At 36.0% G+C, this 13925-nt stretch overlaps 1 protein-coding gene across 2 annotated transcripts; it reads left to right on the top strand.

Annotated features, from left to right (window-relative positions):
• Positions 1-341: 341 nt before the first annotated feature.
• Positions 342-8746, top strand: LOC145598220 (uncharacterized). 2 transcript variants are annotated; one of them, XM_081654545.1, is made up of 10 exons: positions 343-429; positions 770-841; positions 929-1003; positions 1675-1758; positions 3124-3204; positions 5644-5713; positions 6853-6944; positions 7819-7860; positions 7987-8067; positions 8397-8746. In XM_081654545.1, exons 1-10 carry the CDS (start codon positions 403-405, stop codon positions 8466-8468), a joined length of 696 nt encoding a protein of 231 aa, XP_081510671.1. In that variant the 5' UTR covers positions 343-402; the 3' UTR covers positions 8469-8746. The 2 variants fall into 2 exon arrangements, with proteins under 2 accessions (XP_081510672.1, XP_081510671.1); XM_081654546.1 differs by lacking the exon at positions 3124-3204 and having other exon boundaries at positions 342-429.
• Positions 8747-13925: the final 5179 nt, after the last annotated feature.

Consider the following 13925-nt stretch of genomic DNA (forward strand, 5'->3'; position numbering starts at 1 on the left):
AGGAGGGTAAGGAAGTAATTTCCGTTGATTCAATTTTTGCTTCTAGAATAAGCTGACTCTCTAGTGGTACATTATAATGTACCATTATGCATGTACTCGTATAATGTACCATTAAAGTATAATTTGTCTGAATAGTACGTTTTGTGAACTATTACGAGTGTAGTGGTACTTTTTACCATCCTATAAGTTTCAATTTTTGGAAAAAGCTGACTCTCTATATGTACCATTATGCATGTATAATGTATCACTAAAATATAAGTTATTTGAATAGTACTTTTTAATTGCAAAATTGTCATCCTATATGCTTAGAAATCAATAGGTGCTATCCGCCAAGACTTAACGACGTCTCCCTCACCTTATTCTTTTGTCCAGAGAATCAGAAAGAAGAGCAACTGAGCGAGGATGGATTCTGCTACTCCCACATTCAAGGTACTTATTTTTATGCTACTTTGTTCTTCAGTTCTTATCAACAAACTTATATTTTTCGAATTATTCGTGTAATTAAACTCAAATTTTCACTCTTTGTACTCTACATTAATTGCTTATCTGGGTCTTGTTCCTTTATATATGGACTTTAGATTATCAACTTTCCAGAATAATTTATAGTAATAATTTGAATTTTGAAGAAATTAATTTGTAGCATTTTGAAGATTTTCTATTGGTTTTTTTTTGTTACTTATACTATGCTTATATTAACCCATTTACTATATGTTGATTGAAATTTGTATGTGATTATGCACATATTATGGGGTTTGGTACTTTGGTGCAGATAATTTTGGGCTCGAAATCAAAAGCAAGAAGAGAAATAATGGTGGAAATGGGCTATGAATTCACAATTATGGTAAATTCATAGTTGATTATCTGCTGCTTTTGTTATTAGTTTTCTGGGTTTTTAAATACGAAGTATAGAATTATGTTTGTCCTGCAGACTGCTGATATTGATGAAAAGGCTATCCGCAAAGAAAAACCGGAAGATTTGGTCATGGCCCTTGCTGAGGCGAAGGTGCAATCTTTATTCCCCATTTAAGTTTGAGATGTTTGTGCAACTTCATATGTTGTGGTTCGTTGCGAGTTTAGTGATTAAGTAAACCCCTTTGCGATTTTTCGTGTTCAATGCATTTTGATTTAATGATTTATTTACAGAGAGTTTACTCCCTCTGTCCTTATTTGTATGCCTCATCAGAGTTTGGGGAATTTGACAGGTGACTAAACCAATTGGACCATATGTAATTGACGAGAGTGTAAAGTGATAGGACCATTATGAGATAGAGGATACATTTAGGGGATCCGAGCATTAAAAATGGGGTGTAAATATAAAGATGGAGGAGGTATTAAGCATCTTGTAATTGTAGTTGACTTGAGGTTGACATGAACAATTTCCAAAATTTGTTCTTGCGTAAGAAAATGTAACTTAGCTTGAGCGTTAGCATAAGATATAAGTGTATGTATCATGTATGACAGTATGAGGCCTTGCAGTTTGTTTTTCTTGTTCGAGTTTGAACCTGTGTTCTTCAGTCCTGTAGGCACTATTAATTTTTGGTGAATGTATGTGGTTTTAATATAGTATGCACCATGCCTCGTAATCTCCATATAGAGAGTTGTGACGGTGTAATACATTTCTTCTTGAGAAGCCAACTCGTACAAGCCTAATGGTGAGTTCTGGATATCCTTCAGGCTGATGCTGTCATCTCAAAGCTTCAAATTGCTGATAAACAAGTGAACGATAATGAGCCAACGCTTCTCATTGCAGCTGACACAGTATGGTTTCTCTTCTTTCTATCTGTGTGCTGCCCTACTGTCTGAAGTATTTGTTATGCACGCATTTATTCAGATATTGCAAAATGCTTGTCTTCTGAGAGTGCTTTAACACTTTTAATGTACTTTTTAAAAATTTATACAGGCTTTCTACTTTTGGCTGTTTTTACTCATGAATCATGATCATATCAAAATTAAGGGCAGCTCATTTTGTGCTTATGTTGAACATAATATTTTAAATAAGTGGTCTCATCTCATCTTTCATTGTACCCTTCAATCTTTCTCCTTTTCTTGACTAGTGTTTACATAGACATCAGAAAATTCCATAATTAGTGTTGCAAGTTGATTATAGAATCCTTGAGTGAGAAAGCTACTGTGGCTTGCTAATAGCAGTGGGCGAAGCTGGTTTATTAAGAAGATTTAATGTTTTTACTGCAAATTTGCAGGGGAATTTTTAATAAGGATGTTAATTGTTTTGATGCTATACTGTGATACTTTTTTTTTGTTGATGCCAACCTGTAAAATGTGTCTCCTTTGTCCTTTTTCAATTCAGTTGTCATAGGTACTGGGGGCATTAATCGTGGCTGTGTTTTTCTATTATAATAATGCTGCTCAAGTTCTCTCTTGTTTAACATCGCTGATTATCTTCGCCTCTGTATATTAAGTGCCTCACATACAAAGTATTTATAATAATTGTATACATACTGAAATCAAAGAAATAGGAATTCTGTATTCTCTATCAGAATATCAGAAATAGCCTCTCAACTGATCAGTCGATCTGTCAGTGACTTTTGCATCCTCTCTAAGTTTTTGAAAACTCATTGTGAGAGCTGATTTACTTGTGGTCAATGCAACATGTGATCATCTGTTATTTGTTTGGTGAATGCTGTACAAATGAGGTTAAAGTCAGCACAGTGCCTGTATTTCCCCTATTAAATTTTAATATTAGCTAATTAAGCTGACCATAGATTTATCAACAGACTGATTGTAATTCTTGATATGTTATCACTTGTTTCTTGTCTAATCTGCTATTGCAACCAATCTTATGGACATATTTCAGAGGCTAAGGCTAATCCTTAGTTGTAACTTGCTATTAATTTTCTTAAGCTTTGTGGTTGAAATAAGATGTAAACTCTTGATTGCATTCATCTAGTTTGATGTTTGATGACCCTTCTATTGGAATTTGGCCGCAAGTCCCGCAACATTATCAAATCTATAGCATTAGAAATTGCTCCAACAATTTAGTGTGTATGTTGTCAAAGGTAGTGTTAGTATATTCTGTTGACAGTGATTGTGTATGTTGTCAAAGGCTGTGTTAGTGTTGTGGTGGATTCCATATTTACTTAATTTATCGCCATATCTTCTCAGGCAGAAGCCACATTAACAAAGTCTTCCAATGGTGATCTCAGAACTGATGCTGGACCCACTATCTTAATTACAGCCGACCAAGTATAAATAGTTCCCTTTTTTTTTTTTGTTATTTTCTTTTTCCTTTAAAGATCATATTCTAGTTAGTCTCTGCAATAGTTTTTTCCTTTTGGAATTTATTCACCGGGCATATGTTGTAGTGAGATACATCTTCTGTTTCTCAATACATTGCATCATTTTGACTTTTAAGTTTTCCAACACACTATTTTGACCATTTCTAACTTCAATTATATGCTAGAAAAAATTATAAAAGCTGATACTTTGAGAACATAAATTGAGATTCACCTAAAAACAATTGTAATAAAATGTGTTCAAAGTATGATGTATATTTTGAGACATGCAGGAAGTAGAATCTTCAAATGACTATATCTGATAACTATATCTGATACATAAATGGATAGATACTTTTGCCAAGTTAAATATGATTAGCAAGCAAAAACTGCAAAATGGTGAGGCACTCTCTTGAGCTATTGAGTGTTTGCAAAGTGTAAGAATGCTTTTCTGCCATAAGTGTCATTTCCTCTTGTCAAATGTAGGCTACGCAGACACACTCTTACTGTGCTTAATTGTTGAGAGACTCCACGTCATATGACACTTCACCTTCCTTTTTATCTTTACATAAGACAACTTCATTTAATTAATGTAAGGAATAAAGGCACATGATTCCTTCAAGTATTGGTTGTCCCACACACTATGGATTTGACCAGCCTCTGAGGTTAAACAGCTTTGGCAGCGTCATATATACTAAGCATAAGATTTTCTTGGTCGTCTTTATCATCAAAAGTGTTGTAATTCTTGTAGTCAGCAACTTTCCTCAGGCAAAAATCAGTTTCTGTTGTCAAAATATCATTATCTGATATTCTAATTTCCATCATTGTCTTCCTACACTAGAGACATTGTATTTATTTTTGTCAAAAAAAAAAAAAAAAAAAACAAAAATTTTGAATTTGCCAGAAAAAAATCTGAAAGCACTTGTCCTTGACAATTTAGATCCCTGCACATCTTGAGTATTCATCATAGCTTTTATGTTTGGCATTGTTTTTTGTTTTCAGTTAAAACAGAAAACCAAAAACATGAAACAAGAAAAAGGTGTTTTCACTTTTCTGTCATCAGTTTTCAAAATTTTCATGATTTTAATAAGCTTGACTAATTTTTATTCATTATATGACATATATCATATATTTTTATAAACAGAAAACCACAGTGATGCCAAACGAACCCGTACTGAAAGATGCATTCATCTCAGTGCCCATTGCCAAAACCTCTTTTCTAGGGCAGGGCTATGTTTACACATCCCATGTGCTTACCCCTGCAGTAGCATGTTTTTTTGATAAGATAAAAGTCTTATTGAGGAAACACAATATTTATTTAACTTAGCTTCATGTTCTCGCAGAGAATTTATTATTCATACTTTATTTGGTTTCTTTAGAACCCAGCATCTGGAAACCTATATACACAATCTGCTGATTAACAGCTTATGCATTTATTAGTTGGTGCCATGTTTCCTAATTTAGGAAGCTATTAATGTCCAGTACGTGGAATACTGTGAAGAAGTAGGATATGGCCTTCTCTGGCTTTCTATGTCTCCTTTGTTCTGTCTCTCAAGCTGGGTACTGTATCAAGAAATACCAAGTAACAGCCATACCCATTAATCTTTTATAAGATAAACAAGTTAAGATCAGCTAATGAATTTAGCGTTGAGTTGTGTCCAATTTGACCATGTGGAGAGATTTTAGAACTGCACAATTAGTGGTATGGCTAAAATTGGTCTCACATAGAGTGGCTATATAATATTCTCCTATTTAAATGTGGATTTGACCATGTGGAGACATTTTGGCCTGTTTAATTGCTACAATTTAGTATTGCTCTTTGCGTTTTACTTGTAAGCGAGAAATTCAACTTGGGACATAGAAAAGCTGTAATGTTTTGAGGGTTTCTCTCAACATTGCTTAATGTTTGATTAGCATCAAACTAGTCTGTTGGTTATAGCTCTTATAAGGTGTTACATGAAGATGTAACTTGGATGTTAGTAGTGCAGGCTTGGGTTTGGGAAACTGCTTTTCTGTAAAAGTAATTCCTCACTTTTCACCTGTTATGTGTTCTTCTCTCTTTTATTCAATGTCTTCGTACTTCGCAAAAAAGATGTATAAAAGGAGCAGTGTTCTGATAATATATTATTGAAATTGAAAACTAGAGTAAAACTTCCAAATTTTAAGTCTTCAATATAAAAAAACTTGGTATCACTATCCTTATTTTTCTGTATGTCTTTATATTGTATATTATGACATTATCTCACTTGTACCTTCAATCTTGCAAAGCCGAATGAGCATCTGTACTTAAGCTAATGTGGGTCGTATTTTACTATTCCCAACATCTGTTCACTTCATTTCATTGTGGACAAATTAATTTTTAAGGAGAATGTGAGGATTGTTGCTTATTTCTTATTTTCTTTCATTCCAGGTGGTGGTTTATGAAGGCATGATAAGGGAAAAACCATCTGGCAAAGAGGAGGCTCGACAGTATTTAAAAGGTTTCTATGTGCCTATGAAAGTGTCATTGACTATCAATTTGTGTTAATTGGGATGTGTTTACTTGTTTGTGAAATCTTTAAGTCATAAAGTAATTTGATTATAAAACTGGACTTGTGTTCCTTCTTGGGCTTAAATTACCTTCTTTAAATCAGTACTTGATAACAAGGTCACCATTTGGCTGCTGGCACATTGTTTGATTTAGGGCTGTTTGGTGATGAACACTGGCTATTGTAGGTCCGGTTTGACATCCCTAAAAGTGGTCATCAGTTTGATGAGATATTTGGTAGATGCTGACTGCTGAACTGGTCAACCCACAGTGATTGTAACTCTTGTAAGCTAAAGCTTCCCTTGCTAATTGCTAGAGCTACGGAAGTGGATCCGTGCAGAATAACTATAAGAATAACAGCTCACCTAGGTTGAATTACAGCTATGGTCACGATCTTGGTAACAGTCACACATTGTAGAAGCGTATTTGATCAATTAGCATTAGAAATCGAACTCTTTGTTTGATCAAGAGAGAATATACGAGGGGTGTGTATTGTAAAATAGCTTTGTAGTTTTGAACCCCTGTTGCTGCCTCTATGTGATTTCCTCCCATCCTGTTTGCCATTCCTTTTATTCTTATCAAATGTAAAGAAGAATAATAATTGACTTGATCTGAACCAGATTTTTCTTTGGAGAAGGGTTCTTTCCAAAGTCAATGGGTTTTCAAGTATTAAACAGAGAAGATGATGAAAGTTCATCAGGTAGCTCTGCTGACTGTTATCCATACTTATGAGTACAATCAAATCCCAATTGCTGGCAATTTGTGCTTTGAATGAACAGCTATAAAATGCTGCAGTTTCTTATCCAAAAAAATAATAATAAAAAAATGGTGCAGTTGCTGTCTACCACCTCGTGAGTGAAAATTTTTTCATCGCCTTGTTCTCAATGCTTATCATTTAAGTATTCTAAATTGACCAGTGCATTCCTCTGGTATCCTAAATTCTAAGTAATAAGGAGTACCACTTTGGTAATGTAAACTTAGATGCATTATGCAATTATGATAGTTTGTTATAGTGACATAGAATTTGAGAACAGGAGAGCGCCATCTGTGGTCATGTTTCTCAAATTGGTTTCTCATTTGTCTCATTGACAGATTATTCTGGCAGGAAGGCTTCAACTGTCAGCTCTGTTCTTGTGACAAACCTTCAGACAGGTTTCAGGAAAGGGGAATGGGATAGAGTGGAGGTACGTTTTGATGTGATTTGTTTGAAAGTATTTAATTTACTGAGACCTGCTTCATCATCTGGATAAGATACATACTCTTTATACTTCGTGAGTTCAACTGGAGAAAAATGCAGAAACCTTTTACTTATCTGTGTCTTCCCCATTAACGAACTTAGCCTACCCCAACCCTGTAGAGAAAAGAAATGTTTAGTTTATATCACTTTTTTTTTCTTCTGTTTTAGCAGTTATAGCGAGTTTCTGCCTTGTCTTTCAATAAATTTTGCTGTGAATTGGCTATTTAGTTTGTAATTTAGTTGGTTCATGTTGCAGCTTCTTGATTTAGACAAGTGAACTTTATGTTTGTATATCTACTCTTCTGAGATCCAGGTTATTCTTGAAGACGAAAAATACCCACTATTTATTTTTTTTTCGTTTTTTTTTATATCTGTATATTTATTGAGTACACGTATATTCAATTTATCAAATGAAAGAAAATTACTCCACCATTAGTTGGATTTCAAATTCATTCATGCCACAAAAAAAAAAAAAATTAAAAAAAAAAATAAATAAAAAAAATAAATAAATAAAAAACATGAACTTTGAGATTCATAATCTTCATTGTAGGCTTACATGTTTCAAATAGCCGTAGCTACACTTTTAAACACTACTTAAGAAGTCTACTGTGGCAGAAAGTTCATGTTTCACTCACCCTTTCGTACTTAGAAACACATTTGTTAATTATGCCCTCCTACTTCAATTTATGCATGCTACCTGATACCTGATACAAGTGCGCATGACACTTTTACAGTTTTACTGCCATAGCTGTATACCTTATTCTTTAGTTCCTAGATGAAATACTGCACTTCGTAATACATGTGCTCTGACATCTTTGCAGATTGTGTTCGATGAAATACCAGATGATACTATTGACAAGCTTGTAAGCATTCTCCTTCCTCAATGTCCTTTATCCTTTCTTATGCCTCTCAAAATTCTTTCGGATATAGTGTGAAAATGATTTTAAAACCTGTTGCCTGTAACTTGATCCTTTCCTTCCAATTTTCAGATCGAAGAGGGTGCAGTACTGCATGTTGCTGGTGCTCTAATAATTGAACATCCTCTCATAAAACCATTGGTTAAGCAAGTGGTTGGTCTTCTCCACTCTCTTTGCATTTGCTTCAATAATAGTTATCCTAGACCACTCTATATGATATAGTAAGAATGTGGAAAATTGACCTTTGTCCAAAATATGCAATCATTTAAAAATAAAATCATTGTACCAGGGTGATATTCAAAGTCACAGAACCTGTCACAGACATAACACCATCAATCGGACATGATGTCCTACTAGATCATTTCACTCACCTTGAATGTAACTACTGAAGCTGTCAACTAGTTGGATCTTTATCAAGAAATGAATTGTGTAGCGCAATTTAAGGGCAGTTATGTTGAAAATTATGTTATTTACTCGTGCAGGTTGGGACAACCGACAGTGTAATGGGCCTTCCGAAAGCAGTAACAGAGAGATTAATAGCAGAGTCACTGTAGGTCAGAGATGAAGGCAATTATCGCAAATTGCAATTGATGATATTGGATAATTGGTTACTTGATGGAAAATATGATCTTTATTTAACCTGTGATTAAGTCAAGAATAGTTGGTCTCATTGATGAAGCATAACACAGGGCTTACTGAATACAGTTATAATTTTGGCCTTTTTTTTTTTAATGAAATATCTATTATGTTGTTAATTTCATGGAAACTATTTTTCTTGGAAAGTAGAATACAAATTTTACACTATTAATGAATTAATTACTTTAACTTGGTAGCCTTTTTGTTAATGTAATATGCTTCTTTTCTAAGTTCTACTCACTCTTTTTATCCATTATTCTAAGCTCTATTCACTTTCACTATATTCCTTTTATGACCGCACTTTATGCATCATAATTTCTTTAATAAATCTTTTACTCTCTACTATATCTCTCTTTAATACTTCATAAGTTCATATGGTCTTTTTAAGTGAAACACTTCTTAAAAACAGTCGTTTTTTTAATTGCAACACTTCATTAAATGGAAATACTTCATAATATTTTGGTCCTAGTTTTACCCCAAATCACACTTTTTTAATATTTTTACTCACATCCCTTATTTTTTACATAAATTATTCACTCATTATCCTTTTTTTTTATAAAACCTGTTTTGGGTAATTTTACACCCGCCACGTGGTCCAATAAGAGGGCGACTCATGTCACCCAAGGTATGGTCCAAAATGGACCAATATCGGACTGACACTTGGCACTCCAAGAAAATGGGAGAAAAGGTGGCCTAAAGGGCCCAAATCCCAAGAAAGCCGCAATGCGGCGCAACCCAGCTAAATTAGGTCAAAATGACCTAATTAAGAGCACGTATTCCAATGACCCTATAAATAGGGAGATTTCCCCCATTTTTGGGACACGTTCAATCATTATTACAACCCCACATTCTCTTACAACAGAGAACACTTGATTTCGGAATCCGAGAAGATCCCACCTAAATTTCCGCACCTTTTTACTCCCTTTCAAGTACTAACTTGATCGTCGAAGGCAGAGCTCCAACCACCCAGAGTCTCCGTTGTTTTTGCAGGTACATGACAGGCTAAAGTCGTATCACCTAATCAAAAGTATTACCTAAATCCTCTAACTAAAGTAGATAGGGAAGTAGGGTCGAATCCACAGGGAAACTGGTCTTTCTTCTCATAATTAATTAATATAATCTAAATTATTAAAGTAACCAATTTGTTGTTTGTAATGTGAAACTATACTACGAAGGTTAAGTTTAGGGAGAAAGTCGATAATAAGAAGGCCTAGGGTCATAGGTTCACCAATAATTATTATTCCGGGATAAAGCATAACAATCAATTAATCAACATTGCACAGATAACATGATTAACAGGCTCTCGCAATTTACTAACCAATATAGATCTAACAGGCTCTCGCAATTTACTAGATCTAAGTTCCTATTGAAAATAGCCTTTAATATCAAATTAACATCTGCTCGATTCATCAATTCAATATTGCTAAACATTCACAATCAAATTACATCTGCTCGATTCATAATCTAATTGCAAAGAATTAAAACAATTCAATAAGAAATTATCATGCAATATCAATAATCAATTATAACAAATTATCCCTTCATATTAATTATGGATCCCCATAAACCCTAGAATTAAACTACTCGGACATAATTAAATCTAAAGCATGCAAAGTAATAAAATAAGTCATAAGGGATTGAAAGGAAGAAATTACTGAAATTAATTAGAATAGAAATCGTACCAAGACGGCGGAATTACAAAGTAGTCAAGAACAAGAGAAAGGTAGAAAGAAAAGTCTAGACAGAGAAAATATCAAGTAGAGAGAGAAAGTAAAAGGGAAAGAGTAAGTAAAAATAATTATCCTAAAACGTACTTAAACAAAAACTAACAACTCCTAATTAGAAACTAAGTGCTCGACAAACAAGGCCCTCCAGAAACACGCGCCCGATCGGGTTAAGGGCCGCCCGATCGGGCGCGCCTTTTTCTTCGTGCTCCCACGCAGCAACTCCGCCCGATCGTGCTAAGCTTCGCACGATCGGGCGCGCCTTACTCGATGCCTTCTTTGCTGCGCACCTCGCCCAAACGGGCCTAAGCTTGCTCGATCGGGCGCGGCTCTACTCCGAGGCTTGGAACTTCGTTTGGGCTCGACTCCTCGGCCCAATCCGGATCTCCTCTTCGGGTCTTGAATACTCGGTCCAAACCTCGGTATTCCAAATACCGGGCCCTTAATCACCGGCTCGATGGCTCTAGCCGGCCTTGGGCTTCAACGACGGTCGTGCTCCTCCAATGCTCGTAGTTGCTTCATAAAATCCCGGGAAAAATGCTCTAAAGGTGCAATTCCCTACAAAACTCAACCAAAACTACGAAAACACTAGAAAACACATATTAGTAATAAAAGTGGCTCTAAAGAGCCAAAAACACTACTAATTATGACAAAGGGACGGGGGTAAAATACTATATAAAATGGACATATCAAACTCCCCCAAGCCAAACCTTTGCTTGTCCCTAAGCAAAGAGCTCATCAATGAACATATAAAACATGCCTCACCGCAATATAAAAATCAAGCACAAACGATTCAAGGTAAATCAAACAAATATGCTTCAACATCAATCAATCTTATTCATCTAATCACCTTTCCTCCCCAACAATTGTCAAATAGAGCAAACCACAAGAGCATATAGAATTCAAGACTAGTGCTCACACACTCAACTCTCATTTATGTGGCGAGTAAAAGATGTACTCGATCGCTCTCCGTCCCAACCCCTTTATGTGAACAATGCCCTCCCAAACTCACACACTCGTGTGTTAAAAAGACATACACTCAACCTAATAGTCGACTCAGAATATGTCAAGTCATAACTTGCATTGATAAACAACACTTTCACATTTACACAACTCTATGCACAAGGTCGGAAGGTCTTTAAAGCTTGTAATGTAAGGCTAGGGTAAAGGGTAGGATAAATTTGGGAATATGTGAGAGAAAAGCTATGCTAAAAGGGAGCCATATCCTAAATAAACCCATGATCAAAAATAATGATCATACACATCTCCAACATAACCAACTCCAATACAAATCCACCAAATATACTCCAATCATAAAAATCAATCCCAATACTTACATAATTCACTCATAAAAATATGATAATAATGGACTAGAGTGAAGAACAAACTTTGAACTCATAACTTGAAATAAACTCATTTTTTTTCTTTCTTTTCTTTTTGATCAACCTTCACTTAGATAATTTGAACATCAAACACTTTTTTCTTTTTGCTCTTTTTTTTTCTTAATTTTTTTCTTTTTTTTTTCTAGAAGTTCACTTTCTTTTTTTTTTATTTTCTCAATTCTCACTTTTTTTTTTCTTGAACTTCTTCTTTTTTTTTTCTTTTTCATCACACTTTTATTTTTTCAAGAAATATACAACTTTAAACTCATCAAAACAAAAATATGATCAAGAACAAATAACTTCTCAAAACCCACCCAAATTGTGCAAATAATGTGCACACTACAAACTCCCTCACCTCACTCACTAATAGCTCCCCTAAGCCAAGCTTGGGACTAGTGACCAATGGGGCAAACATGGCTTGTAATGTGGCTAAAAACAATAAAAGGGCACAAGCAACAACATGGGTAGCAAGAAGGGAACAGATGTATCTAAATAAATCTTAAGGCTACCTAAAAGAACAAATGCCTTCGTCCTCCACATGTGCATAATATTGAATCATGAAACATTACTCATAGTTGCAAACCAATACTCAAATTCATTGACATACCAGGAACTAACACACATTCCTAACCAAATCAACTAGTCAAGCACTATATTCACAAGTAGTTGGACAAAATTGACGCATGTTAGGAATCCAAGCAATCAAACTTCAAATCATGACCAACAAATCCACAATATTCATCATCAAATACCAAGAATCAAAACAATTTTTCTCGAGTAAGGGGCACAGGGAAGCATGATTTACAATTCATTGGAACATATTTTGATTTTTTTGATTTTTTAATTTTTTTGTGTTTTTCAAATAAGGAAAGCAATAAAACTAAACTAGAAAGCAATAAAAACTACACTAGAAAGCAAGTAAATAGAGAGAAAGGAAAGAGAGTTACCAAGCGCAAGATTACCCCCCAAGCCAAATCAAGCAATGCCCTTATTGACTTGGGAGTGTAACCTACTCCTCATCCTCATCCATCCTCGAATAGCCGCCACCACCATGGCTAGGACCGGCCCCTCCATGGCTCGAACCACCACCTCCATAACCCGAACCACCTGCAAAATAGTTAGGGTCTACATTCCCCCCAAGCCCACCAAAAGGAGCATCGGTCCCATATCCATGGATCGATGAATAGTCCACATAGGTACCGTAGGCACTTGGGTCCGTGTATCCCCCTTGGGGATATTGGAACCAATCGGGGACAAGTGATTCGGGGGGAATAGCCCCCCGACGGGCATAATCATCATACATGGGGTATAAACCCCGCCCTAGGTTCCTCTCCACAACCCCAACCCTAGCATCTAGGGCTCCTACCCTAGTATCCAAGTTCCTAACCAAACCCTCCATCCTCCCTTGCCCACTCTCTATCCGATCCAATTGGCTTCTAAAAGCCGAAAAGTCATATGGGGCGTTAGGGTCGATGTTGTAGTTGGTTGAGGAAGTGGGAATGTCATGTGTGTAGTGTTGGGGTGATGGTTGGTGGAAATGTTGTGGTGGTGAGGGAGGTGCTTGGTGGTGTGCTTGGGCCCCCCCTTGGTCCCCTAATTCAAAGGTATAAGAGGGAAGACCCTTCTCAAATTTGGTCAAAGCCGGGTTAGGCAAGGTGAAAGCATTGTCTCTTCTACCCGACTCCCTATGAATCACCCACCAAGTCTCACCCCCTATTACATTGATCCAATTAAGGCCTCCTAAGTAGGGTGCGTCCATTAGGGTTGGTCCGGCTACCTTACCATCACCGCTAGGGGTCCAACTAAGGTATTTGACCGCTATGTGGGTTACTAACCCACCAAAGTAAATTGGGACCCTAGACCTACCCGATTCGGCCGCATTGGCCACCCTTTGGAAGTGTTGGGCCATCCTATGAACTATGTTAATCTTATCACTCCTAGGAATCATGTATGACCCTAATAGCTCTAGTTCATCTCTCCTCACATTCGCCGGTTCATGCCTCCCAAAGATGGTAAGGCCAACAAACCGTTGCCAAAGCTTTGGCACGGGATGTTGAATCCAAGTGCCCTTGGCATGTTGGAGGTTCAAGTTAGGATTCCCCGTGAGGGCATGGTAGACAAACGTAATGTTATCTTGGGGTGGTTCAATCGGTCTATCGGATTTCAAATCAAACAATTTTCCAAAATCTTTCAAAGACAATCTAATATCATTATTAAACAATCGAAATTGAACATGAGAAATTAAATCATTTGATTTTATGACATTAAA

Source organism: Chenopodium album, chromosome 20, assembly GCF_948465745.1.
Source record: "Chenopodium album chromosome 20, dcCheAlbu1.1, whole genome shotgun sequence".
NCBI lineage: Eukaryota > Viridiplantae > Streptophyta > Magnoliopsida > Caryophyllales > Amaranthaceae > Chenopodium > Chenopodium album.

Bases quoted from the DNA above. Each gene is read 5' to 3' on its own strand.
- LOC145598220 (XM_081654545.1), top strand. From the start codon at position 403: ATGGATTCTGCTACTCCCACATTCAAG. The intron at 5,714-6,852 runs GTTTCTATGTGC...TCTCATTGACAG, and splicing joins GGCTCGACAGTATTTAAAAG to ATTATTCTGGCAGGAAGGCT. The intron at 6,945-7,818 runs GTACGTTTTGAT...ACATCTTTGCAG, and splicing joins GGGAATGGGATAGAGTGGAG to ATTGTGTTCGATGAAATACC.